The following is a 27,637-nucleotide window of genomic DNA, read 5'->3' as shown; positions in this document are numbered from 1 at the left end:
ATCCGATCGCGTGCGCCAAAATGTCGGGGCAATTCAGGTACAATCGGAAATATTCGGGTAACACGTTGGGAAAACGTGAATCGGGCCCTTAGTAAATGACCCCCTATATGTATGACATTTATAACACTGTCCCATAGTTGTAATATTAGGCAGTCTTAAAGGGGTTTTGTCTGATAATGATAAGAAATGATAATAAAAAATGACACATGGGACTTGAATTAACCAATATCAAGTGAATGGTGACCATCCAATACATTAGAGCCTGTGTTTTCAAGGCAGACAGTGACCCAGCTGAAGAGAATTCCTGAAAGAAGGGTGAGGAGATGGTGAGAGAGACAGTGGTTTTGTGTGACTCGACTCTGCTATATCATTAACCATTCCAACAAGAAGGAGGGGTTGATAGTGACACTTGCTCCTCACCCCTCCCTCAGGAATTCTCTTGACCTGGGTTAGCAGTGTAAGCATCAGTGAGTAGGTGGTGTAACTTGACTGTATACTGCAGCTCCCCACCTCTATAACTGGCACAGAGGGCATTAATATAAGTCTTCTTCAGAAAAATGGTGTCTCTAATCCCATGGATAAAGGCACATGCATCTAGAAGGTACTCTGTGTGGTTTGTGGGGTGGGTCACTGGTAGGTTCTCTTTGAACTCTGTACATGAAAACCTTCAACACAATTCACATGTGGTCAACTATCTGACACTCCTTCCCCATATGAGACCACTGTCAATGACACTTGCCGAACTAATGTTTTCCTGGTTCTTTTTAACCCTATCCATCTCCGGAGTGAGGCCAACAGATGTCACTTTGCCAAACTTGTCTTTATAATGAACCTGAAATTACAGAAAAAAACGTCCAATAAAAGTTTATAAAATGAACAAAAAAGAACACGTAGAACTAATTTCAAACTTAAAAAATGCCAAAATAAAAATTGACCTCAACTGATCAGGAAAAACGTTTAACTTGGCGTTATTCCTCATATCCTCCAGGAAATCAGTGAATAAATTGAAAACTGGGTGATACCAGTGACACTCTGACACTGGCCAATCACTACTGCCATAGCCAGACTATTTAGGGACACACCCCTTTGACTAAAGAATTGGCACTACCCAGTTTTAAAACTTCTAAATGTTTAGTTTTTAACTAAGCGTTTAATTTTCTATTGGAGGAAATAGGGAATAAGATAAAGAAGACTACAGATCAGTGAGACGCTTGCCGTGCTGAAGTGTTCTTGGTTTTTCTTGGCTAGTTCCATTTCGGGAGTGATGCTGATGGGGGTTGCTCTGCTCAGTGGCTCCTTATAACGAACCTGTAATTTGGAAATTCAGTGATAAGATCAATCTGCCAATAGTCCATAAAAATTTTAAGGTATTTTATTTCTCTTCTCTTTTATTTTTACATTGCTGATGTTTTTCTGAACCTCCTTAACCCTCTGGACTTCTGGCAGGTCAGGAATTGCGGTAGCAGGTCCAATATCTTCTTTATACTTCACCTGCAAAATTGAAACCTTAGAGGGCCCCAACTCAAATTTATGGATTTTATAGAATTCTTACTTTCTGGAATATATAAATATATAAAGCCAGACAGGATAGGCGGCAAGTTCTCTTCTTTAACTGCTTTGGTAAAATTACAATTACATGACTACAAATCTCGCTGGACTAAAGAAAAAGATCCCATAAATAAGACGTTCTTACTGCACTAATATTTTGCTGTGTGATTTTGACTCTTTCCATCTCGGGAGTCTCACTGATGGAAGTGCCAGCACCCACTCCCTTCTTGTAAAGCACCTAGGATAAAAGATATAAGATATTGAATTGTTTTTTTAACATAACTGTAGAATACAACAGTTTTCTGCTATGGTTTGGGCATGTTCATGCACTGTATGACTACTCTCCTAGAGCCACCAATCTTCTCCTCGGCCCCGCGGCTCTGTCTCCGTCTTCTGCTCTTCCGGCCCAGGCGCATCACTATGACACGCCCGCTAGACGACATAGTTTATTCGCCGCACAGGCCCTTACACCATGATGTCACGGGGCCACGACATAGTGATGTGCCCAGGCCTGAAAAAAAAGGAGCACGGGACCGAGGAGAAGACGAAACCACGGTGCCGGGGAGAAGAAGCCGGAAGGTGAGTACAGGCGGTCCCCTACTTAAGAACATTCGACTTACATACGACCCCTAGTTACAAACGGACCTCTGGATGTTGGTAATTTCTTGTACTTTAGCCCTAGGCTACAATAATCAGCTATAACACTTATCACAGGTGTCTGTAATGAAGCTTTATTGTTAATCCTGATTCTTATGACAACCCAACATTTTTAAAATCCAATTGTCACAGAGACCAAAAAAGTTATGGCTGCGATTACAATGATAAAATATACAGTTCCGACTTACATACAAATTCAACTTAAGAACAAACCTACAGACCCTATCTTGTATGTAACCCGGGGACTGCCTGTATAGCTTTTTTTTTTTTAAAGAGAGCCCGGCTATGGACATAACAGTAATGATGGAGGGAGCTTCTGGGGTGGACATTTCATTAAAGGGGGACTCTTCTGTGGACTTTTCAGTAAAGGTTGACCCTGCTGGTGGACATTTCAGTACATGGGGACTCTACTGTGGACATTTCAGTAAAGGCAGGCTCTGCTGTGGACACTTCAATAAAGGGGGGCTCTGTTGATGAACATTTCATTAATGAGTAGAGGCTGCATTTCCTACCCTAGGGCTTGTCCTCCAGTCAATAACTTTTCCATGTTTTTTTTGAGGGGAAGGGGGGTAAATTTAGGAGTATTTAGAGTATGAGGGGGAGTTTAGCTGCAGGATGCACAGAGGCCGGGCAGCCAGGGGTAACATCCACATCTCCGACACTGTCTGGAAGATCTGGTCTGGACGGCAGTCGGGGTGGAGGGTTTCATGCAGTTTGGGAATGTTCGGAGAGCACCATTGTAGTTCATCATTACATTATTTTTATAAACAGTACAAGATTAAGGATATAGAGTAGCGTTTTAGTCTTAACATCCGGACACATGTTGGTTGCTGGTGGGGGCCCTAGCCGTGTGAACAGCCCGGGGCACATGGGACACTTAATCCGCCACTGACCATTAGTCTCTGTCATCGGACAGAACTCTCGACACTGGATAGGAGCAGTTCATTAATTTTCTGTCACTTATTTCAAATTTTGACCCTATCTTCAGCACTGCACCAAAGCCTTTGACTATCAGCCCATTGGAGTGTTCTCTTTATAAGGCCCTTTGTAGACAAACGTATGGCGGCCGGTGATACGGAAGCACAATTTGCGGCCACATCACAGCTCCTATAGATGTCTTTGACAGCTGGTCATATCTGATATTTTGCTGTTTTTACAGGGGAATCCATTCAGCTTTCAAAGGGGAGTGCTCACCCCTCCCCCCTCCTCTCCCCAGCTGTTGACAAAATTATTAACCTGAAAGTTCTAAAATGATGAAATTTTGTACATCCTTTGGATCCAATTACTTAGTAAATGTGGGCCATTGATACCCAATATAGTAATATTTTGTTACTCTTTTAGACATGGTGGAAAATAACATGTATTGTCCACTACTCAATACCATCTATGTGTTTTTATACTCACAGAACTTATAGATTTTTGGGCATTCTTCACCCTCTCTATTTCAGGAGTATCTGCCACAACACAGTACGTAGAGCGCATCCTCTCCGCTTCATCTTTATATCTTTTCTGGAACCATAAAATGAGTCTGAATGAAGCACAACCAACAAAATTCTCTTTCCTACCTTATATTTTCACATTTACTATGTAAGTTACATATGACTGACTTTCTTTTGAAAGCATTGGCTCATCATTGTAGGCAATGGATCTTTCTCCTTTAAAGGGAAGGTACCATCAAAACCAGGGGCACATAGTCCTAAATCTGGGCACTATGACTGTGGTAATCTTCTTATATTTGTAATGCATGGTCTCCTTCCTTCTAAAACCAACTTTTAAAAGTATGCTAATCGACTTGAAGGTCTCCTGGGAGCCCCTCCCACTTCCTGATGTAATCCCACTGCACAAGAGGAAGTTTCGGCACACAGTGAGATGGGAGGGGGAGTGTTCCTACACAGTGTAAGAACCCGTGAAGCTACAGCAGGGAAGGACACCACCAGGAGCTCTTCAAGCTCATTTGCATAATTATAAAATATGATTTTAGAAGGAGGGAGGCTATGGAAAACAAATATAAGAATTTTGCCACAGTCATGTTGCCTGGATGTATGGGCAAGTGCCTGTGGCTTATAGTGATGGATTTTGATGGTAGATTTTATAGGCTATTCATAGGCTTTGTCTGGGAAACCCCTTTACCCTTAGGTGGCGGTCCTTACATTGGACCATACACATCAGGCTATAGCATGTACCTGGCTTGCAATCTCCGAAGCTCTTTTAGCTCTCTGGAGCTCCGGTAGATCTGGGCCGATCTGCATTCCCTTTCCTTTAATCTCTGTTTCCAGATCTTTCTTATATCCTTTCTGCAAAGAAAAAACAAATTGTGATGAATGATGCCTCAAGGAGTAAGACACCAGTAAACGAACTAATGGGACTATCATTTTTCTCTTTTACTACATGTTATTTAATACCTTGTCGAGGGCATCACAGCTGCAGTATATGGAATAGCAACAAACCCTAATGCTGTGTATATCTGGGCTTAGTAAATTTAGAAAATGAAGGCATCTGCACAACCTGCTGATGATATGAGCCAGTTACCAGCCACTATCTCTGTGTGTACAGATATCAAGTGCATTAGGGTTTAGGATTTCAAATGAAGGAAGTGATATAAGATAAGGCTTTGAGAAATAATGGTGATAAAAGGACAAAGGTCTATTTATAGAATCTAACAGTCCTCTCTAAAAAAAAAAAACATATGATTTCTGGGGGAGCTAAAATCTGAAAGTGTTGGAAATTAAGTTGATTTTCCAGGGTAGCGCATTCCATAGGATTGGTGCAGCTCGAGAAAAGTCTTGGAGACAGTAATGGGTTATTTGAAGTAAGGAATAGGATAAGATGGAACAGATGCTTAGGGTTAGTACTCAGACAATTACAGCTAGTTGTTGTTATTATTTTAAAATAATCTAATAAAAATGATTAGAAATAAAATATTTCAGGAAAATCATGATCTTCATCAACTAAATTGTACCAACCTGGCTCACCAATTCAGAGACCCTCTTAAAATGTTGCAACTCCGGAATATCAGCCCCTACTTGCATCCCCTTTCCTTTAATTTCTGTTTCTAAATCTTTCTTGTACTCTTTCTGTAGGGAGAAAAATGAGACAATATTCACAACCATGAGAAATTATAGATTACATTACATTGCATTGAAATATAGCAGATTAGTATAAATCCAGCCTCAAATCTCACATACAGGCAGTCCCTGGGTTACGTACAAGATAGGGACCGGAGGGTTGCACTTAAGTTGAATTTGTATGTAAGTCGGGTTGCTGGTAACTAAGGATGCATTAGCTGGTGCGATCTCACGCTTCCTGGAATCTCTGGAATCTCTGGCTTCTAGTGCACTGGCTGGTAACTAAGGAAGCGTGAGATCGCACCAGCGAACGCATCCTTAGTTACCTGAACCCCCCGATACTGCCGGAAATTACTTACTTTATACATCGGCAATGGATTGAGTTCCCCGTCACCTCCATGGCCCACTCCAGCCTCTTGCTCTGCCCAAGGATCCCCGTCACCTCCATGGCCCACTCCAGCCTCTCACTCCACCCAATGATCCCTGTCACCTCCATGGCCCCCTCCAGCCTCTCGCTTCACCCAACAATCCCCGTTACCTCCAAGGCCCCCTCCAGCCTCTTGCTCCGCCCAACGATCCCCGTCAACCTCCACGGCCCGCTCCAGCCTCTTGCTCCGCCCAACGGTCCCCGTCACCTCCATGGCCTGCCCAATGAGGAGGCGCAGCACTCCAAGAAGCGCTATTGAAACCCGGAAGTGGACTGCGCATGTGCGAGGTGCCGAGTGCCCCGTTCGTATCTACGGGTTGTCCATAACTCGAAACGCCGTAAGTTGGGGACTGCCTGTATATGGTCCCCACCAGTCAGATGATAAATGGGTTGTCCATGGATCTCCTCTCTTGGCGATTCTTCTGTTAGAGCTCAAGTCCTGATAGAATATGCATTGTATCATAGTATATAAGGTTGGAAAAAATGTCCAAACAAATGTTTTTTCCCCATAACCCGTGATACTTTTGCTCTCCAGGCCTCTCTTTAACATGTACAAAGAGTCCACCGTAACAACCTCCTGCGGCATAGAGTTCCATAGTCTCACTGCTCTTAAAGGAGTCAACCTAGGATTCCCAGCCAGTCTCCCATGCTGGTACTTGCCGAGCCTGAAACTGCATGGCTTCTGCGATTTGATGAGGGCAGACACATTCAGCTTTGAATGGCCATTGACATAAGTAATAACTCACAGGCAACATTAGGTTAAATGAGTTATCACCTATTCAGATGTATGGGTAAATAAAAACCACTGCTTAGGACTTGAGCGTGAAGGCTGCAGGATTGGCTTGCAAGATAATATCCATGGATCTCCTGATTAACCAGGAATGAATGACACTTGGCTAAGGCTTAGTTTTGAAATCTTCACCTAAGACATTATATGGATTTCCAATAGAACTCTCTCGGGGTGGTTAGCAAGCACAAAGTAAAGACATATACACTATATAAGTGTAGTAGAAAGTGCTGGTGCGTAGAGGGATGTCACCACAGACAAGAATCTAGTTTCTTGGCCTACTAGACAAGATAGTTCCAAGAGCCTCCCTCAATTACCCCCCGGAAAATGGACCATTTAAATGGACCTTTAAATTGTGATTCTATAGTCCTTCATTATCTCAGAGGCTGGGCCAACCTTGAGGTAATATGAGTGGGTGCGGAGAATGCAGTAACGCCTGGTCCAACAGTCTCCATACCTTACATACAGAAAGCTACTATAAGCAATGCATTGTTATTATCTGGGACCTCTGGAGATCTTGATTTTTTTGTTATATTCTAGACCCAGGAACTTCTTCTATCTGGTTCTGGTAGACCAACCCTGCATATATTTACAGCCAATAGTCCCCAGGTGCAGACAGCATGAAGTCCTTTGTGATCCATTTTCTCAGTGAATATTTTCCACTAACAACCGAGCTCGAACAATTTGCTGTTTTCTCGGATATGTTTAAGCCTAGAATAAAGTTGTTGCCTCATCTGAAAGATCTCATTTGTTCCCATTAAGGTAATTACAGTAATTATACATGGCCTTTATGTGAGTATTATGACTGGGAAGTAATTGGAACAATTGGGATCTATCTAACTATGTAAGACTGAAGAAGATAGAAGAAGACTGCTAATAGATGGTCAGCATCAGTGCGAGAATCCTCAGGTGCCAGGTGATAATCCCTACATCTGCTAATGATATCAGAATGAAACTTAGAAAGCTTTAAAGGGATATTTTGGATTGAGGGTGGTTCTTTTTGAAGTATAAGGGTGATCCAGATTAAATCATTGTTGACCTGAAACTGGAACATGTCCCCATTAAAGGTGTAGCTATACCCATATATTCATCATTTGTAATTCAATAAATAACTCTCCACGTGGGTAACCCCATTGCTTTAGACTATGACTCCCCCTGTGCCCCAACTCCAATATTCTATTGCCCCCTGTTTTTTTCTTATAACTTGTATTTCCACTCCTATAAACCATGATCCCTTAAGCACTATACCAGTGGTACCAGGGGGGCACAGGTGCACGAGGTGGTCTTCTCTGTGGGCACCCAGGCTGTCACCCTAGCACATAGTTCGTCAGACAGGATTTAAGGCCCCCTAACTCAATCCAAGGAAACCCAGGGGGTGGTGTGAGAGTGATAGACACTGAACATCCGGTTGGAGAGATATGAGAAGATCCATGAAAGGGCCAGGTCAGTAATGCCAAAGGAACATAGCGTCTGCAGCAGAAGACAATGGTCAACAGTGTCAAAGGCAGAGGACAGATCAAGAAGGAGGAGAGCCGGGTAGTGGTGTTCGGCCTTGGTAGACAGTAGGTCATTGGAGACATCGGTCAGGCCAGTCTCAGTGGAATGATTGAGTCAGAAATCAGATTGTAACTTGTCAAAAAGCGAGTTGGAGGAAAGGTAGAAAAATTGGTTTTCAGATGGACACGTTGTTCCAGGAGTTTTGAAGCAAATGGAAGTAGTGATAAAGGGCGAAATATAGTTATATATAGGAAATATAGTTATATATAGGAACGATATAGTTCCGTAGAGAAAACGGGTCCAGAGATGGTTTCTTTAGGATGAGTGTTGTGTGTTGGAAGATGGAACAACAGCACAGTGGTGAGGTTGGAGATAAGAAGCCATGGAATTTGGTCAAGTAGTGAGTTGTGAGCTTGACTGTATAGAGGAAACTTTCTCATCAGTGAGAGTAGAGAAGATAATTAGGCTGAAGGGGTCATGGGGCGTATCTGTTTTGTTACTCCTCCCCGGGCCCTTACCGGGTTTTCCAGGATTAATTTATAACTTTATTTGATTAATACAAAGTACAAAACACAGTCATGAGTGTGTGAACACGGAATATCATTACCTCACTGACTATTTCAGTTGCCCGTTTGGCTCGGATCATATCTGGGATGTCGGCACTGAATTCCATGCCTTTTCCTTTTATATCGTTTTCCAGATCCTTCCGATACTCTTTCTTAACAATAAGAAATTACAAATAAACACAAATATGTAACAATGATCCAATCCATTGTTATTACAGAGATTACACCTACCTCATTTAATATCTGTGAAGCGTTCTTCACCCGGATGATATCAGGTGTATCTTCTAGAACAGTCAAGCCCTTGCCTTTGATCCCCTCCTCCAAGTCTTTCCTGTATTCCTTCTATTAATGGTAATACAGACAATGTATATGATTTATCACAAGGCTTATATCCATTTATAATGAAAAACCATGCAATATTTTATTGTTCTAAATTCATGTGTGTTCCTCACGTTTTTGTAGATCTCTGCTTTTGTCAGTGAATGGAAACTATTTTTAAGTACACAGAACTATACAATAGAGAATACAATCTCTTATGTAATTTAAATAGAACCTGTCATCAGCAATTGGCCTAATAAACTACTACCAGAATGTTGTCAGGCAGTGTAACACCTTCTAGCTTTTGTTTCTTTCATGGTCCAGTGTGATGACATCAATCAAAAAAAATCTACTTTGAAGTGAGATGTAAATGTATAGTGGTTGTATAGAGTCAAGGAGGAGGAGAATTTAACACTGATGTCAAGGGGAGCTCTGAACACCTCCTCCTCTGTGATTGACATCATGCATCGGACTTTAGCAGATCTGGTTAGTGATGTCTCTGGATGCAGGACCATCTGGGGAAGAGAGAGCTTGACTTCAGTGTTAAAATGTCCGCCTCCTTGACTTTACACAACCAATTTACATCTCACTTCAAAGTTGATTTTCTAGAAGATGCCACCATACTGAGAAATGAAAAAATGATCTAAAGGTGTGTCAGCTTAGTGATTGTGGTTTAGTAGGTCAATTTGCGCTGATAGGTTCCCTTTAAAGTTCAAAAAAGTCTCATAATCCAATGTGTTTTTATAGCACAAATTTGTAGTATCGCCTGAAAGCCTATGAGACCAATAGAAGAAAATGGAGAAAACCAATTAGAGAAAGTGGATTAGAGGAATTTTTTGGTATAGATGCAGGTATAGGGCTCACCTCGCTGACCAGGTGCATGGCATGTTTTGCGTGTAGTAACGCTGGAGTGAGCTCTAAGTCCACTGGTGCTTTTCCCTTGATGGCTTCTTCAAAGTCTTTCCGATATAATTTCTAATAGAATAATAATGATAACAATAAAAAAATTATAACTTAACTAGGGTGCTGCGGTTAGACCCATTCCCCATATACTAGAAGTCTAATCAGAGGAGGGAGATATGAGAGAAGGGACCCAGATACAGATGGAGGCTGCTGGAGCTTATATTAAGTTTCTATCGCACCCCAAGCAATAAGAGAAAGGGGGAGATCTACTACGCCCTGCCTCTAAAAAAATTTCAAACAAGGAATGAAGCATGCCCCATCTTTGCCTATTATTTGGCTTTTCAACAAAAAGGGGTGGGCCGCTGCAGACTTTGGCAGGAACAATTGAAAAACGGGACCGGATCACCAATGGAGACTACATCTACATGGAGACTACACAGAGTTGAGCTGCCATAATAGACATGAACAGTTTTCCTGGAAGAAAGCAGCTATATTTTTCCATTCACATACAACTATTTTAAGATAACAGATTAGATCAAGGATGTGAGGAGGCAGGTTATTAGGTTATGGTGGATAGAAATGTTTATAGAAAACCACAATTTTTTCCTCTTAAGACATTGTGCAGCAGTTGCAAACATGGCTGCTGTATCCAAAAATTTAGCACCACACCTGACCATGGCTTGTGACGGTATTGCAGATCATCTGTATATAAATGAATGGCGCTTAGTTTCAATACCATGGACTTAGTCAGGAGTAGCTCTGTTTCTGGACCAATCCTTTAATACACATAATTCCCATTTACAGTTTCAAAAACCAACCTCACTCTGAATCTTTTGAGCTTCCTTTGAAACATTGTAGGACGGGGTGTCTACAAATTCAAGCATGGACCTTCCTTTTGATTTTTCATACTCCTCCCTGTATTTGACCTGTAGGGTAAAGTAAAATGTAAAAAATTTAGAAAAATTTTAAAAGCTAAAATGGATCTGATTTCTTATATCTCAACCTTCAAGTAGTAAGGGGAGTATTAGCTTGAATGTGCCCATCCTTAAAGAGGACCTGTCACCCAATTTAACACTGCGGCAGGGTACAGTGTAATTTTCGGACAGCTAGCAAATCTGTCTGTCGTATTCATGAGGGGGCGGGGTTAGGGCATGGCTGGGGACGGGGTTAGGGCGTGGCTAGGGACGGGGACTGTCGTCTAGCGCGTGGCAGTCACTGCCAGCCTATGGAGCGAGCGGGGCGGTCCGGGGAAGAGGCAGCGCCTCGGACCACCCCCTCATGAATACATCGGACAGCTTTTTGCGAGCTGTCCGATGATTACACTGTACCCCGCCGCAGTGTTTGATAGCGTTACCGGAGGTTTCCAGTAACGCTATCACTCTAACACTGCAGCGTTTGATCAAGCACTAGGAGCTGCTTACTTTAGTAAGCAGCTCCTAGTGCCGAAAATTTAGGTGACAGGTCCTCTTTAAGGAATAGACTCCTAAATCAAAGTCCAGATGAGACTTCTAGATAGAGTCTGATTGGTCTACCAGGTTACCAAAAAATCCTCTGGTGTGTCCAAGCTCTTACCCAGAGGTCCAGCAGAAGTCAACCCAAGTTGTAGACTACTAAGGTCTACTAAGGAATTGAAGGAAATTGGCAACCAAAATTATTTAATCTAGTGGGTCCAAGGCAACCTAGTCCAACACTGCCCATAAGGATTCTTCTAAACCTGCAGATTTCCAAATGATAAAAGGCACCAACACAACAAATAATAATAATTACATGGAGCTTGTCACTAGGTTACTACACTGACAAGAAGCACTCATACAGAGGCAAGTGATTATTATAGGATGTGTAAGGTTAGCGTTATTACTAGTAATTGTTACCTGGCTTTGTAGCACAGCGTTCTCCTTATGATGAATCTGTTCTGCTGTATCCAAAGCAAAATTGTAATTTCCCTTATTTTCTTCAAAAAGTTTCTTATAGACTGTCTGCAAGGAATAGCACCTCGATCAATGTAATGTTACATCCACATGTCGTTTTATGGATATGTTCAAACATATATGTCAGGAAAGCTCCCTGTGTATACACTGAACATATCTATAGAGATATAATTGAAAGTTAGAGGCATCTTTTCTACAAGATCCTGCAGGACGAAGGCTACAATAGCCGAAACGCGTGTTGGGGTGTCATCACCCCAGAGCTTCGTTTGGTATCCCTTTTACATAATACGTAGAAAGACAATGGGAAATGTGTAGATTTTTTTTTGGTAATCAAACAACACAGTCCCTTTCCATGTGCTTACATTGCTTTGTAGCTTGGTGGCCTTCAGAGCGTGTTCCAGTTGGAGCAGGTTTGGAAGATCGACGGATGTATCATGCATGCTATGCTTGTCTTTCTTATACTTCACCTGAAAAATAGAAGTAATATTATCAGAGGCCAGATTATACAGGACACAGCCTGTGAAACCCCAACACTTAAGCCTGTGTCCTGTGCAACCCCAAAACCGTAGTGTGTGTCTTGTGTAACCCCAAAACCTGAGCCTGTGTCCTGTTTATCCATAAAACCTGAACCTGTGTCCTGTGTATCCATAAAACCTGAGCTTGTGTCCTGTGCAACCACAAAACTTGAGCCTGTATCCTGTGCACCAACAAAATCTGTGCCTGAGCCTGTGTCCTATGCAACCATAACACTAGAGCCTGTGTTCTATGCAACTTCAAAACTTCAGCGCGTATCCTGTGAGATTGTCTGTTGTGCAATCCTCCAAACCTGAACCTGTGTACCGTGTAACCTCAAAAACCTCAAAACCTGTACCTGTATCCTGTCCACCATCAAAATCTGTCCACCACCAAAATCACAACCTCAAAATCTGAGCCTGTATTGTGTACAACCCCAAAACCTGAGCCTGTATCATGTACAACCCCAAAACCTGAGCCTGTATCATGTACAACCCCAAAACCTGAGCCTGTATCATGTACAACCCCAAAACCTGAGCCTGTATCGTGTACAACCCCAAAACCTGAGCCTGTATCCTGTACAATCCCAAAACTTGACCCTGTATCATGTACAACCCCCAAAACCTGAGCCTGTATCGTGTACATCTCCAAAACTTAAGCCTGTTTCATGTACAACTCCAAAACTCGAGTCTGTATCGTGTACAACCCCAAAACCTTTATTTGTGTCCTGTGCAACCCCAAAACCTTAGCCTCTGTTTGAGTTTGGGTGTGCAAACTCAACCTGAGTCTGTGTTTGGGACCAAGAGGTGTATACTGTATTCCATAAGTTTATAACATATAGCCATTTGTTATTAGCCTTGTGAATAGCCTTGCAACTGGTCTTGTACTGCAGATTCACCTCACTTATGCAACAAGTTAATCAGTCATCATGATACATTATTTAGGGATGAAAGGACCATTATGGTTGGGGATCGTTGAGTTTGGTGGAACCATGAACAAAATTTTGGTTCAGGTACCCAAACACAAACCCAAAGGTGAAAGCGTAGGTGTAACCAATGGGTATGAGCCCGGATTCTGCACCCCAACCCCAACTTCTGGCACAACTTTGACTCAACACTAATTATAAAGATTATAATACATGTAGTATTCTACAAATGATCCCCACAAAGTATAATAGAATATGTGAATAGATACTATAAATTTATTTAATGGAGCCTACGCCATTAAATAAACCAGTTTTCCTATATTAATTCTGCCTTCGCTTGGCAAGATGCTTAAAACAATGATGTCCCCTTCATACTATAAGTTGAATAATGAGAACCACAGGCCGTGTGCTCCATGGCGAACCATCATAATAAACGTGGGCATATTCTACGCACTTCTAATAGGATTGTATAGTTATGCTTTATTTTAATTAGTTCCTAATTCAACTCTGCAGTTTTCCAAAAAAATAATATGAGAGAACATAATGGCAAGAGAATAATTTGGTTGATTTCTTTTACGATTATGTATGAGGACGGCTGTTTGTGCTTGTTAAGTCTGGGAGATTGGCTGTACTGTGTTATTCTGAAGCTAAGAAGGTCCTTGATGGAAAATTAGTCATTGGACTTGGAGTAGTTCTTTCCAGTGATGCAGAAAAGTAAAAAACATACTAGATGTTGTTCACCGGACTTTGGCCAAAAACTCACTGGAAGACTATGATTGTGCTATAAGAAAAGGGGCAGATGTCTACTAATCTATATACTGCGCTGAATGCTATTTCATATCAATTGATAGTTTGTTCTTCTCTAGGATACAATCTTAAGAAAGAACACAACATCACAAAGCAACAAAAATAGCAACAAATAACCAGCACTTTGACCTGAGCCATAGACAAGATGCTAAACAACTTTCCAGTTAAACTTCTAGGCCAAGGTGTTAGCCTAAACTGGGCAAAAGGGTTTTCCATAAAATATATTTTAGATTAGTATAAGACTGGCAGGGCCTTGAAACAAAGAGGGAGTGTCAGATTACACGATCATCCATCCCAAAATAGAGCCAAGGACAATCCCACAAAGTTCTACAGGTCTTCTGATCGATGGGGATGCCAGGAGTCATACTCTTTCCAATCTGATATTGAACAGGTCACATCTTCTTCTAGCTATGCTGGGTAACAGGTAGACGAGAATTAAAATCCTTAAATGTTTTTACTCAGCTGCCTCTCAGACAGCTCATCAGCCAAGTATAAAACCTCCCTGAGACTGGAGCTCATTGCCGGTTCATTGGTTTACCTACCTGATCTGGACTCTTGTTGCCTGACATTAGCTCTGTTTTCTTGCTATATCCTGTTCTGTCTGATTTTGTACCACGCTGCTATCTTGTTCTGAATTTAATTTTTTCAAAATTATTCTCTGGTTTGTGATTTTTTTTCCTAGCACACCCTGACTTTTTGCCTTAGTCTTCCTGTTTACCTATCTGTCACACAACTGGGCACATTTAGTAAGGGTCCGTTGGACGCATTTCCTTTGGGTTTCCTGAATATTTGCCCTGAGTTGCACAGGGGTTTTTGGCGCATGCGATCGAATTTTGGCGCATCGGCGCCTGACACAAATCGTGGACGTGGCCGTCGGACAACCCGACTGATTCGACAAACCGTGGAATTAAAATTTCAAATTGTGTCACAAGATCAGCACTCACATACACCGGGAAGAAGATGGTGAACTCCGGCAGACCTGACCGGGGAAGCATCACATGCAGGAAATTGGACGCACGATCTTAGTGAATCGCGGCAGCTCCGAATCCTCGTCGGACAATGCACCTCGGGGATCGCGACAGGACGGGAGTGTTTTTTTAGATTTTAAAATTTCAATACCCAAAGGAAAACATGTAAATCTGAGAATATATTACGTTTTCAAAAATATCGGTTGTGACTGAGAACAAAAATACTTACATCACTGGCCAGAGCTGTAGCAGCTTGGGCTTGTCTGAAGGTAGCACTGTCCAGAGGGTTGTAACAATGCTTCTTATCTAACTGCTGCCTATATTTTACCTGAAAGAAAATGAAATATTAAGATCTGATTGGTGGGAGAAAGGGGAGGGGCTTCAACACCCAGCACTAGAGATGAGCGGACCCAACGTTCTTATGCAGGTTCAGCCGCGGAACCTGGACTTATTGCCAGACTGGTGGCCGTATAACTATCCTGGCAAATGGACGCCCCTAACAACTAGCCATGACTATTATTGGCCAGGGGGATATGCAGTGCCCGGGTTAGGGGCGCTCCAACGCTATTCTTGGTCCACCAGGCACCGTCGAAGTGTCACCATTTGTTGCTGCTCTCCGGTTGAGATGTTAGGACGTGGTGCACCCCAATGGAAAATAAATCCATAAAGTCAGGGTCTGCAGTGAACAGTTCATTTTTTTACTAAAGCAATGTAATGCATTACACAGCAATGTAAGCAAATCAAAGGGCTGCTTTTCTGGTAAACGAGTCTGCTTTGATTCTGCAAAACAATTCATCTATACCCGTAGAAAATAACTAGCTTTTCTTTAGTTAGAGATATACAGTCAGAAATGTCTCAGTGTACATTACCCTTTCTACAGGTCTATACAGATACTGCACTAATAAACAGAATGTATAAACAAAACAGTATAGATTGATGCACCCCTGGTGAATTATAGCCGTGGCTAGTTGCTAAGGGCATCAATTTGTCCGCCAATCTTGCAATACGTATGGGTCATGGAGCCAAACCCGAACCCCTCATCTCTACCTAGCACCCCAGTGTGTATTATGGTTGGACAGTTAGGTGGAAAGGGTAGTTTAAACTTTTAAAAATCCCAAACTCCTAAAAGAAGGTAAATTATGAGGACTGGTCATATAGAGATTTACTTACTTGACTTGTGATCTTTGACACTTCTTTTGCATGTTCAAAATCTGGTCTTCCCAGGACCATGGGTTCTCTGCTCAGGTCACCTTTAGATTTTCTATAGCCAATCTAAACCAAATAATATTATCAGATAAAAGGTAACGTATCCAATAAAATCTACGCTAATCTATATACTGGTAATCTAATGCATTCTTCTAAAGACTGGAATTGAACCAACAGTGGAATTCCACTAGACAAGGCAGATATCTCAGCTGAAGCCAGTTGTAGGCGGTGGGATGGTGGTACATCATCTCTGCAAGGTAAGTCAAGAACACTGGACCATCATAGATGGGGTATTAGTCAGTGTTTACAGCTCATGCCTGATTATACTCAGCAGTTCTCATTATTAATTCCCATTCTAGTGTAAACAAAGAATAAAGTATATAACTAGACTATGACCAACCCCCTTCATCAGCAGAATTACCAATTGTATTCTCAGTTCTCTATACTATGAGCCCACTATGCCTCCACTCCCATACATTATGACAACCCTGTGCCCTCCAGTAGACCATTGGTCCACACTTCTATAGACTAACACTCCTCTCCTTTAAAAGATAACACCCCTCTGCCCCCTCCACTAAAGACTTTTTGGACCACCTCTCCTTTAGTTGAGGATAACGTCAGTCTGTGGCATTAATTTGGCAAAGTATAACATAAAAATAAATCATTGGGAAAACAAATCATGCTTCTGAGGACGCCCCTGCTTAACTGGACGCCCTGGGCACAGGCTCTTAAGTTCCTAACGGGAAATACGGCCCTGATTTTAGCATAGTTTTGAAGAGTATTAAATCCTGAAAAATCTCATGACATTGACCCTGTCCAGTCTCCCTTTTAGGATAATGGAATATCCATTACAAGGGACTCCAATACAGAATAGGGATTTCAATTTGTTACCTAACCACTAGGTAGCACATTGACGCATATAGCATTCTAGAACACTCATTCTAGAATACAGTGGGGGTCATTTACTAAGGGCGCAAATCACGTTTTTCCATCGTGTTTCACGAATATTACCGTTTTTCCCTGAATTGCCCCAGGTTTTTGGCGCACGCGATCGGATTGTGGCGCATCGGCATCGACATGCACGCGCCGGAAATCGGCGGGCATGGCTGTTGGAAAACCCGACGGATTTGGAAAAACCGCCATATTTTTTAAAAAAAATGTTTTGCTTGACACGCACTTACCTGCACCCAGGCTAGCTTGGTGAACGCCAGTGAACTCTGACGGACTTCAGCGCAGCAGCTACACCTGGTGGACATCGGCACATTACCTTAGTGAATCGCCGGAAGACACAAATTAGTGTCGGAGAACCCGCCGCTGGATCGCGAATGGACCAGGTAAGTAAATCTGCCACAGTATTGCAAAGCCTTCTTGAAAAGTTGCTCATCTCGTAAAACACATATTTGGAAGTGTCCACCCGAAGTGAAATGCAAGCATCTGTATTTCATTTTGAAATATTTATCCTGTAAAATACATATCTATGTAAAATAAATTCACACAAAGTGATTACATTGCTGATGATCTTAGAATTCTCCGTAGCCTTCTGTATGTCCGGTCGGTCCAGCACCTCTGTGTATCTGTGGATGTCCTGCACATCTTTCTTATAACTCACCTGCAAGAAACAGAAAAAAAGTCATCCTCAAACTCACTCATATGCAATGTGCCTAAGGGCTTTGGATGAAACAGAGGGGGCACTTTTGGAGGACTTAGCTTGCCCATATATTACCGTATTTTCCGGGCTATTAGGCGCACCGGACTATAAGGCGCATTAATAATAAATGCCTTATATATGGAATAATTCCATATATAAGGCGCACCGGACTATAAGGCGCAGGGTCCGGGGGCATGGCGGAGGTCCGGGGGCATGGCAGGCAAGCGGAGCGGAGACAGACCCGGCAAGAGGTGAGCGGTCTCCGGGGAAGGGGGTCTGTTCAGGTGGAGGAGGGCAGCGGACCCTACTTACATAGGTCCCCGCTACCGGAGACAGCAGATCTCCAGCAGGAACTGCAGACCACGCGGCAGAAGTTGGTTCGCGCTATGGCGCCTGTTGTTCGTGCCGCATGGTCTGCAGTTCCCGCTGGAGATCTGCTGTCTCCGGTAGCGGGGACCTATGTAAGTAGGGACCGCTGCCCTCCTCCATACATAGGACGCACCGGACTATAAGGCGCAATTTGGATTTCTAAGGAAATCCTAGGTTTTTATGTGCGCCTTATAGTCCGGAAAATACGGTACAAAGATTCCTCTTAGATTTTTAATGAACATTATACAGTCCTTAAAGATCTGTCATGTCTCCGGTCTGTGTAACAAAATCGAACACAGCCAGCTCACCACTACAGCATATAGCATCCCTGCTGTGCAAAGGAAAATCGGAAGCCCCGGGAAGTAGAACAAAGGCACAATCTTCAGCACATCCATTGGAAAAGGTTCAAATATATCCTTTATTCACTTCTTTTACAATCCATTCCAAGCATAACAAGATACAAGCACTTGGAAACAATGTATAGACACACACATTGGGGCTCATTTACTAAGGGTCTGAATCGCGCATTTTCGTCAGGTTACCTGAATTTTTCCGATTGGCGCCGAATTCCCCCGGGATTTTGGTGCACGCGATCGGATTGTGGCGCATCGGCGTCGGCTTTCACGCGACAGAAATCTTGTGTCGCAAGAATAGCACTCACATACACCGAGACGGAGGAGGTGAACTCCGGCGGACTTCAGCGCAGCAGCGACACCTAGTGGGCATCGGGCGCATGACCTTAGTGAATCCCGGCAGAACCCGAATCAGCGTTGGAGAACGCGCCGCTGGATTCGAATGGACCGGGTAAGTAAATCTGCCCCAATGTCTCCAATTGGGTATTCTCACAAAAACAATATCCTCAAAAATACTCAGGATAACAAAATAGCACATTGAGGCTTATTTACTGAGGGTCCACGTGCACACTTTCGTCTGACTTTCTGATGTTTTCGGAGATTGCACAGCTGTGACAGGTATTGAACAGGTGTCTGCCCTGGGATTGTGTCACACGTGATCCTCTTTTGACACAGCTGCGGTGGCTTTCATGCAACACAAATTGGGGGGGGGGGGGCCGTCAGACGATCCGACCGATTTGGACGGTGTGTTTTATACAGTTCTCTTAGAATGTTCTAAATAAATTGACAACTGAGTGTTAACATTTGTTAATGTTATCAAAGGAGCTTGTCCCAAAACAGTCGGCACTTATGTCACTTTCATAGGAATTAGAGATGAGCGAGCACTAAACTGCTCGGGTACTCGTTATTCGAGACGAACTTTTCCCGATGCTCGAGTGCTCGTCTCGAATAACGAGCCCCATTGAAGTCAATGGGAGACTCGAGCATTTTTCAAGGGGACCAAGGCTCTGCACAGGGAAGCTTGGCCAAACACCTAGGAACCTCAGAAAAGGATGGAAACACCACGGAAATGGACAGGAAACAGCAGGGGCAGCATGCATGGATGCCTCTGAGGCTGCTTAATCGCACCATTATGCCAAAATTATGGGCAAAAGCATGGCCATGACAGAGTGACCAAATGAGGCTAGATAGCATCTAAAACATCCAATAATTGACCCTGACACTATAGGGGACGGCATGCAGAGGCAGCGGCAGCAGCGGCAGGCTAGAGAGTCTCATGGCGACATACCCTAAATGGACTCAGGTTTCACCAAAGGAGGTGAAATGATTTCCTATGTGAACAAAAGGTTGAAGGTATATTTAGTCGATAACACAGCATGGTGGCGAAATAGTGACCAAGTTCCATAACGTATCTGGTGAAACACCCGAAAAATGAGCCTGACACAGCTCTTTTGATAAGGGGACGACATGTGGAGGCAGCCATGGAGACAACTTCCATGATTAAGAGCGACAGTATGGGGCATTCATATTGCGCTGCTATGATTGCAACTTCAGGTCTCCAGCATGGCGGCGACAGCAGTGTAATCAACAGATGCGCAAGAAGCGCTGAAATAATATCGGTAAATGATAAAAGTTTGCCAGTATATTTTGTGGATAACACAGCAGGGTGGCGACAAAGTTAACAACTTTGATGTGGAATCCATGAAAACAACCCAAATTTCTGCCTGACACACCTCGTTTGATAAGGGGACGATGTATGGAGGCAGCTATATGGAAGACTTTTGGAGGTAGCAATGGAGACAACGTGTGGAGGCTGCTATGGAGACAATTTAATTTGGATAGTGCCTGTATGTGGCAGTCCAAAAAAGTTTTCAAACCAGAGGAGCAGGTAGGTGGCCCTCCAGAAAAATGAAATAGATTGAGTGCCTGTATGTGGCAGTCCAAAAAAGTTTTCAAACCAGAGGAGCAGGTAGGTGGCCCTCCAGAAAAATGAAATAGATTGAGTGCCTGTATGTGGCAGTCCAAAAAAGTTTTCAAACCAGAGGAGCAGGTAGGTGGCCCTCCAGAAAAATGAAATAGATTGAGTGCCTGTATGTGGCAGTCCAAAAAAGTTTTCAAACCAGAGGAGCAGGTAGGTGGCCCTCCAGAAAAATGAAATAGATTGAGTGCCTGTATGTGGCAGTCCAAAAAAGTTTTCAAACCAGAGGAGCAGGTAGGTGGCCCTCCAGAAAAATGAAATAGATTGAGTGCCTGTATGTGGCAGTCCAAAAAAGTTTTCAAACCAGAGGAGCAGGTAGGTGGCCCTCCAGAAAAATGAAATAGATTGAGTGCCTGTATGTGGCAGTCCAAAAAAGTTTTCAAACCAGAGGAGCAGGTAGGTGGCCCTCCAGAAAAATGAAATAGATTGAGTGCCTGTATGTGGCAGTCCAAAAAAGTTTTCAAACCAGAGGAGCAGGTAGGTGGCCCTCCAGAAAAATGAAATAGATTGAGTGCCTGTATGTGGCAGTCCAAAATAGTTTTCAAACCAGAGGAGCAGGTAGGTGGCCCTCCAGAAAAATTTAATAGATTGAGTGCCTGTATGTGTCAGTCCCAAAAATTGTTTAAAACAGAGGACCGGGTAGGTGGCCCTCCAGAAAAATTAAATGCATAAAGTACTATAGCTAGAGCCAGTGGGCCCTGTCAAAAAATAGCCAGTTTCCTCTGCTTTAATGTACAAAGAGGAGGAGAAGGAGGAAAATGAGGAGGAGGAGTGCATAAATTATTCAGGTTGAGCTTCCTTCACCTGGTGGAGATTGGAAATTATGAGAAATCCAGGCTTTATTCATCTTAATAAGCGTCAGCCTGTCAGCGCTGTCAGTCGACAGGCGTGTACGCTTATCGGTGATGATGCCACCAGCTGCACTGAAAATCCGCTCGGACAACACGCTAGCGGCAGGGCAGGCAAGAACCTCCAAGGCGTACAGCGCCAGTTCGTGCCACATGTCCAGCTTTGAAACCCAGTAGTTGTAGGGAGCTGTGTGATCATTTAGGACGATGGTATGGTCAGCTATGTACTCCCTCACCATCTTTCTGTAAAGATCAGCCCTACTCTGCCGAGACTGGGGACAGGTGACAGTGTCTTGCTGGGGTGACATAAAGCTGGCAAAAGCCTTGTAAAGCGTACCCTTGCCAGTGCTGGACAAGCTGCCTGCTCGCCTACTCTCCCTCGCTACTTGTCCCGCAGAACTACGCACTCTGCCGCTAGCGCTGTCAGAAGGGAAATACCGTTTCAGCTTGTGCCCCAGGGCCTGCTGGTATTCATGCATTCTCACACTCCTTTCCTCTCCAGGGATGAGAGTGGAAAGATTTTGCTTGTACCGTGGGTCCAGGAGAGTGAATACCCAGTAAATCGGTGCTGGAATAAATTCTTTGAACGCGAGGGTCACGGGATAGGCAGCCTAGCATGAAATCTGCCATATGCGCCAGAGTCCCAACTCTCAAGAATTCACTCCCCTCACTGGCCTGACTGTCCATCTCCTCCTCCTCCAACTCCTCCAACTCCTCTTCTTCTGCCCATACACGCTGAACAGTGAAGGTCTGAGCAATGCTCCCCTCTTGTGTCTCGCCAACATTCTCCTCCTCTTCCTCCTCATCCTCCTCCACCTCCTCCGATATGCGCTGAGAAACAGACCTGAGGGTGCTTTGGCTATCAACAAGGGAATCTTCTTCCCCCGTCTCTTGTGACGAGCGCAAAGCTTCCGACTTCATGCTGATCAGAGAGTTTTTCAACAGGCCAAGCAGCGGGATGGTGAGGCTGATGATGGCGGCATCGCCACTGACCATCTGTGTTGACTCCTCAAAGTTACTCAGCACCTGACAGATATCAGACATCCACGTCCACTCCTCATTGTAGACTTGAGGAAGCTGACTGACCCGACTACCAGTTCTGGTGGAAGTTGACATCTGGCAGTCTACAATCGCTCTGCGCTGCTGGTAAACTCTGGATAACATGGTTAATGTTGAATTCCACCTCGTGGGCACGTCGCACAACAGTCGGTGAGCGGGCAGCTGCCCTGAGAGTGGCAGCATCTGTGCTGGACTTCCTGAAATGCGCACAGATGCAGCGCACCTTCGTGAGCAAATCAAACAGATTGGGGTATGTCTTGAGGAAACGCTGAACTATCAGATTTAACACATGGGCCAGGCATGGCACATGTGTCAGTCTGCCGAGTTGCAGAGCCGCCACCAGGTTACGGCCGTTGTCACACACAACCATGCCTGGCTTCAGGTTCAGCGGTGCCAGCCACAGATCAGTCTGCGCCGTGATGCCCTGTAATAGTTCTTGGGCGGTGTGCCTTTTATCGCCTAGGCTCAGCAGTTTGAGCACCGCCTGCTGTCGCTTAGCGACGGCACTGCTGCTGTGCCTAGAGCTACCGACTGATGGCGCCATGCCCACGGATGGTAGTTCGGAGGAGGAGGTGGAGGAGGGGTGGGAGGAGGAGGAGGCATAGTAGGCCTGAAAGACCTGGACCGAGGTAGGCCCCGCAATCCTCGGCGTCGGCAGTATATGACCAGCCGCAGGGTCAGACTCGGTCCAAGCCTCCACCAAGTTAACCCAATGTGCCGTCAGCGATATATAGTGGCCCTGCCCGGAAGCACTCATCCACGTGTCCGTGGTCAGGTGGACCTTGTCAGAAACGGCGTTGGTCAGGGCACGAATGATGTTGTCTGACACGTGCTGGTGCAGGGCTGGGACATGCACATCGGGAAAAGTAGTGGCGGCTGGGGACCGAATACCGAGGGGCGGCCGCCGCCATGAGGTTGCGAAAGGCCTCGGTCTCTACTAGCCTATAGGGCAGCATCTCCAGGCTAAGCAATCTGGAGATGTGGACATTAAGGGCTTGGGCGTGCGGGTGGGTTGCACTATATTTCCGTTTCCGCTCCAGCGTCTGGGGTATGGAGAGCTGAACGCTGGTGGATGCTGTGGAGGATCGTGGAGGCGACGATGGGGTTTTTGTGCCAGGGTCCTGGGCAGGGGGCTGACTATCAGCTGACACAGGGGAAGGAGCAGTGGTGTGCACGGCCGGAGGTGAACGGGCTTGGTGCCACTGAGTGGGGTGTTTAGCATTCATATGCCTGCGTATACTGGTGGTAGTTAAACTAGTAGTGGTGGAACCCCTGCTGATCCTGGTTTGGCAAAGGTTGCACACCACAGTCCGTCGGTCATCCGGTGTTTCCTTAAAGAACCTCCAGACTTCTGAAAATCTAGCCCTCGCCGCGGGAGCCCTCGCCACGGGAGCTTCACTACGTGACACATTTGGCGCTGATGCACCTGCTCTGGCCCTGCCTCTCCGTCTGGCCCCACCACTGCCTCTTCCAACCTGTTCTGGTCGAGGACTCTCCTCCGTCTCAGAAGCACTGTGTTCACCCGGCCTCTCAACCCAGCTTGGGTCTGTCACCTCATCATCCTCCGATCCCTCAGTCTGCTCCCCCCTCGGACTTCCTGCCCTGACAACAACTTCACCACTGTCTGACAACCGTGTCTCCTCATCGTCGGACACCTCTTTACACACTTCTTCCACTACGTCAAGAAGGTCATCATCACCCACAGACTGCGACTGGTGGAAAACCTGGGCATCGGAAAATTGCTCAGCAGCAACCGGACAAGTGGTTTGTGACTGTGGGAAGGGTCCAGAAAACAGTTCCTCAGAGTATGCCGGTTCAAATGCCAAATTTTCCTGGGAGGGGGCAGACTGGGGGGGAGGAGGCTGAGGTGCAGGAGCTGGAGGAGTGCCGATTTCGGTGACATGGGTGGACTGCGTGGAAGACTGACTGGTGGACAAATTGCTCGAAGCATTGTCGGCAATCCACGACATCACCTGTTCGCACTGTTCTGGCCTCAACAGTGCTCTACCACGAGACCCAGTAACTTCAGACATGAACCTAGGGAGTGTAGCTCTGCGGCGTTCCCCTGCTCCCTCATCAGCAGGTGGTGTCTCACCCCGCCCAGGACCACGGCCTCTGACCCCTGCAGTAGTTGGACGCCCACTTCCCCGCCCTCGTCCTCTACCCCTAGCCCTCGGGTTAAACATTTTGAAAATGAAAGTTATAACTTTAATTTTTTTTTTAACTTTTTTTTGTGTTTTTTTGTGTTTTTTAGTTTTTAAAACCAAACGATGCTATCCTATTGCTATGGCTATTTTCTAGCCAAGTATGAAAGCACACTGCTATGCCAGATGAGATGACGCTGAGTTACGAAAAAATAAACGTAAAATAAAAAGTAAATGGCAGACTGTGCCTAATTGAAATCAAACCCCTAATAAATTTTCCCACTTCGGTCTTTGCGATGGATATGTGCGTCACTAAGCGCTAAACACAACGGTCGCAAGTCTCACTACAAATTCCTCACAATATGGTAGTAGATGCACTGCAGCAAGGACAGCCACCAGCAGATCAACCAGAAATAAAATATATATAACGCTATTGTAGGCCTAAGTAAGCCGTTTGGATTCTCCTATGGCTATTTTCTAGCCAAGTATGAAAGCACACTGATGAGATGACGCTGAGTTATGAAAAAATAAACGTAAAATAAAAAGTAAATGGCAGACTGTGCCTAATTGAAATCAAACCCCTAATAAATTTTCCCACTTTGGTGTTTGAGGTGGATATGTGCGTCACTAAGAGCTAAACACAACGGCAGCAAGTCCCCCTGCAAATTCCTCACAATATGGTACTAGCTGCAAATAAAAAAAAAAAAAAGTATAACGTTATTGTAGCCCTAAGAAGGGCTGTTGGGTTCTTGTAGAATCACTTCTGCCTAACACTATTCTAATAGAACAGCCTAACACTTTCCCTGACCAGCAGCAGCTCTCTCCCTAGCGGCATCCAGACACAGAATGATCCGAGCAGCGCGGGCAGCGGCTAGTCTATTCCAGGGTCACCTGATCTGGCCAGCCAACCACTGCTATCGACGTGTAAGGGTACCACGTCATGCTGGGTGGAGTGCAGAGTCTCCTGGCTTGTGATTGGCTCTGTTTCTGGCCGCCAAAAAGCAAAACGGCGGGAGCTGCCATTTTCTCGAGCGGGCGAAGTATTCGTCCGAGCAACGAGCAGTTTCGAGTACGCTAATGCTCGATCGAGCATCAAGCTCGGACGAGTATGTTCGCTCATCTCTAATAGGAATCCAATTTAGCTGCTGATATGATTTAGGTTGTACAGGAAAACTGAGTATGGGAGGAATCCCACACCAACAAGGAGAGAACATATAAACTCTTAGAGATGTTGTCATCTCTAGAACCCCGATGCCGGGCAACAATTCTAACTACAGGAAGGGATTGTCCAAACTTTTCAGATCCAATAAGTACCACAGGATATCTGCCTCCAATGAATACACAAGACAGATACAATATTCCTTTAAAAATCCCTTTTCGTTTTTACTCCTTCATCACATCTGCTCCGTAAATCTTGATGTAACCTCCAATTAGACTTATAAATATCAGAGTCAAGTGCAATTTCCTGTTTCTGCCGGAGAAGGATAGTGGTAAAAATAGCTCCACGCATTCCTTCCAATTCATGCAGATCCCTTCACAGTCAATGATAACACCTCTTCACATCCAAAGCAATGAGCGGCTGTGCAGCGTCCTGTAATTCCTTCCTTGCTAAACAGATTTACATGTTCATCGCTCTGAGTACAGTAGGAAGGGCAAGAACTGCAGTGTACAGGAATACCCACATGGGCCACGAGGCCAAAGGTCTGTATGAGAACACCGCGACCAACCACAATGTGTACAGCTCACAGATTGTGCATTTGGGTTCCTGCAGCTTTCGGGTCCCCATTTTTACATTACCAAAAGTGCAAAAACTTCATACACATTGCACATTGTCTACAGAGATTCACCATATTTAAAGGGGTATTTCAAGATTTACTTAAAATAAATGAGTAATATCTGATTGTTAGGTGTCAGACCTAACAATCATTCAGTGGAGTGCTATGGCTTTTGTGCCAAACATTGGTATTGCAGCCCCTTGTAGGCCCCTTGTACGTGAACAGACTTTTCCGGCTGTGTGCTACCCGTACCGTTTCATTACAGGTAGCACACTGGCATATTCACTTTAAGGGACAATGTGGCCATTGATTTGAACTGGCGACGGAAAAAAGATAGAGTATGCTCTATCTTTTGCTTTTGCAAAATGGCTCCCTATATAGAGAGGAGGAACCTATCCAGCCGAACGTATGCCGGACGGGGCCTACGGCTAAGTCTAAAACCTACTTTTCGATATTGAAGACCTATGCTAAAAATAGGGTCTTCAAATACCCCTATAAAGATGGTCACTGAAGCTTTGTCTGCAAATAAATATGTGAAATCCCACATTGCATCCCCTCCAATGTTAGAGTAGGGTTCTTTGTGCCCAACAGAGAAAATATTCTGGGGTGCAACCTCCTTCAGCCATTGGGAAATAGACTGTAATGCCCTTCAAACAGGGTTGCCTTTTGCCTTAGATCTGGGAATTATTATAGTGATTAATCCTGGAGTACTGAAGGATCTTCTGGTACTCTTCTGTGGGGCTAGTCTGACTCTGATCCTGAGATTCAGGTTGAAACTCACGGAACTCTTTATAACTAATGTTTAGGTCAGTGACTACTCTAGACCAGTGATGGCCAACCATTTGACCATTTGAGTTCAGTGTTTGGAAAATTTGGAAAAAAAAAAAACTCAGATGGTGATGTAGCCCCTGCGGCAAGTTAGCAAAAGTAAACTTTTATGGACTAAGGAGGAGGCCCTAAAATATTCCCTAAAATTTCCTTGAGGAAACTGGCACTGGATCAACTTCAGTGAGTAGATTCCAAAAAATATACACAATAAGAGCTCATTCCAAAAAAAAAAATCCATGTCAAACTCCACATCTTATTCTTTTTAATGGGAGGCAGTAACTTTTTTCATCCATGTGGAATCTCAACATGAATCTAACATATGAACGTTTATATATATGACTTCTATATAATGTGTGTACTGTTTATGGTAATAATAAGGTAGCATTATATAAGTTTTACATTTCAGGATTAGTCCTCATCTTACATATTCTTCATCAATCTACTCCTAAAAACAGAAGAGAAAGATGTCCTCTAATTTTATATCTAAAAAACAGAACCTCCCCGTAATTGATCCTTTGGT

General features: G+C 44.3%; 1 protein-coding gene across 1 annotated transcript in view; it reads right to left on the bottom strand.

Annotated features, from left to right (window-relative positions):
• The window catches only part of NEBL (nebulette), a 66,596-nt gene that overhangs the window by 11,643 nt on the left and 27,316 nt on the right, over positions 1-27,637 (bottom strand). Inside the window, 15 exon segments of the mRNA XM_072154194.1 lie at positions 734-832; positions 1,216-1,491; positions 1,694-1,786; positions 3,610-3,714; positions 4,389-4,499; positions 5,169-5,279; positions 8,589-8,699; positions 8,779-8,889; positions 9,730-9,840; positions 10,587-10,694; positions 11,640-11,744; positions 12,059-12,163; positions 15,139-15,237; positions 16,080-16,181; positions 17,623-17,724. Coding sequence (XP_072010295.1) covers positions 734-832; positions 1,216-1,491; positions 1,694-1,786; positions 3,610-3,714; positions 4,389-4,499; positions 5,169-5,279; positions 8,589-8,699; positions 8,779-8,889; positions 9,730-9,840; positions 10,587-10,694; positions 11,640-11,744; positions 12,059-12,163; positions 15,139-15,237; positions 16,080-16,181; positions 17,623-17,724 — 1,749 coding nt within the window.

This window comes from Engystomops pustulosus, chromosome 5, assembly GCF_040894005.1.
Source record: "Engystomops pustulosus chromosome 5, aEngPut4.maternal, whole genome shotgun sequence".
In the NCBI taxonomy this organism is placed as follows: Eukaryota; Metazoa; Chordata; class Amphibia; order Anura; family Leptodactylidae; genus Engystomops; species Engystomops pustulosus.
The sequence above is the reverse complement of the archived record's forward strand: the minus strand, read 5'-3'. Positions and strand labels throughout refer to the sequence as shown.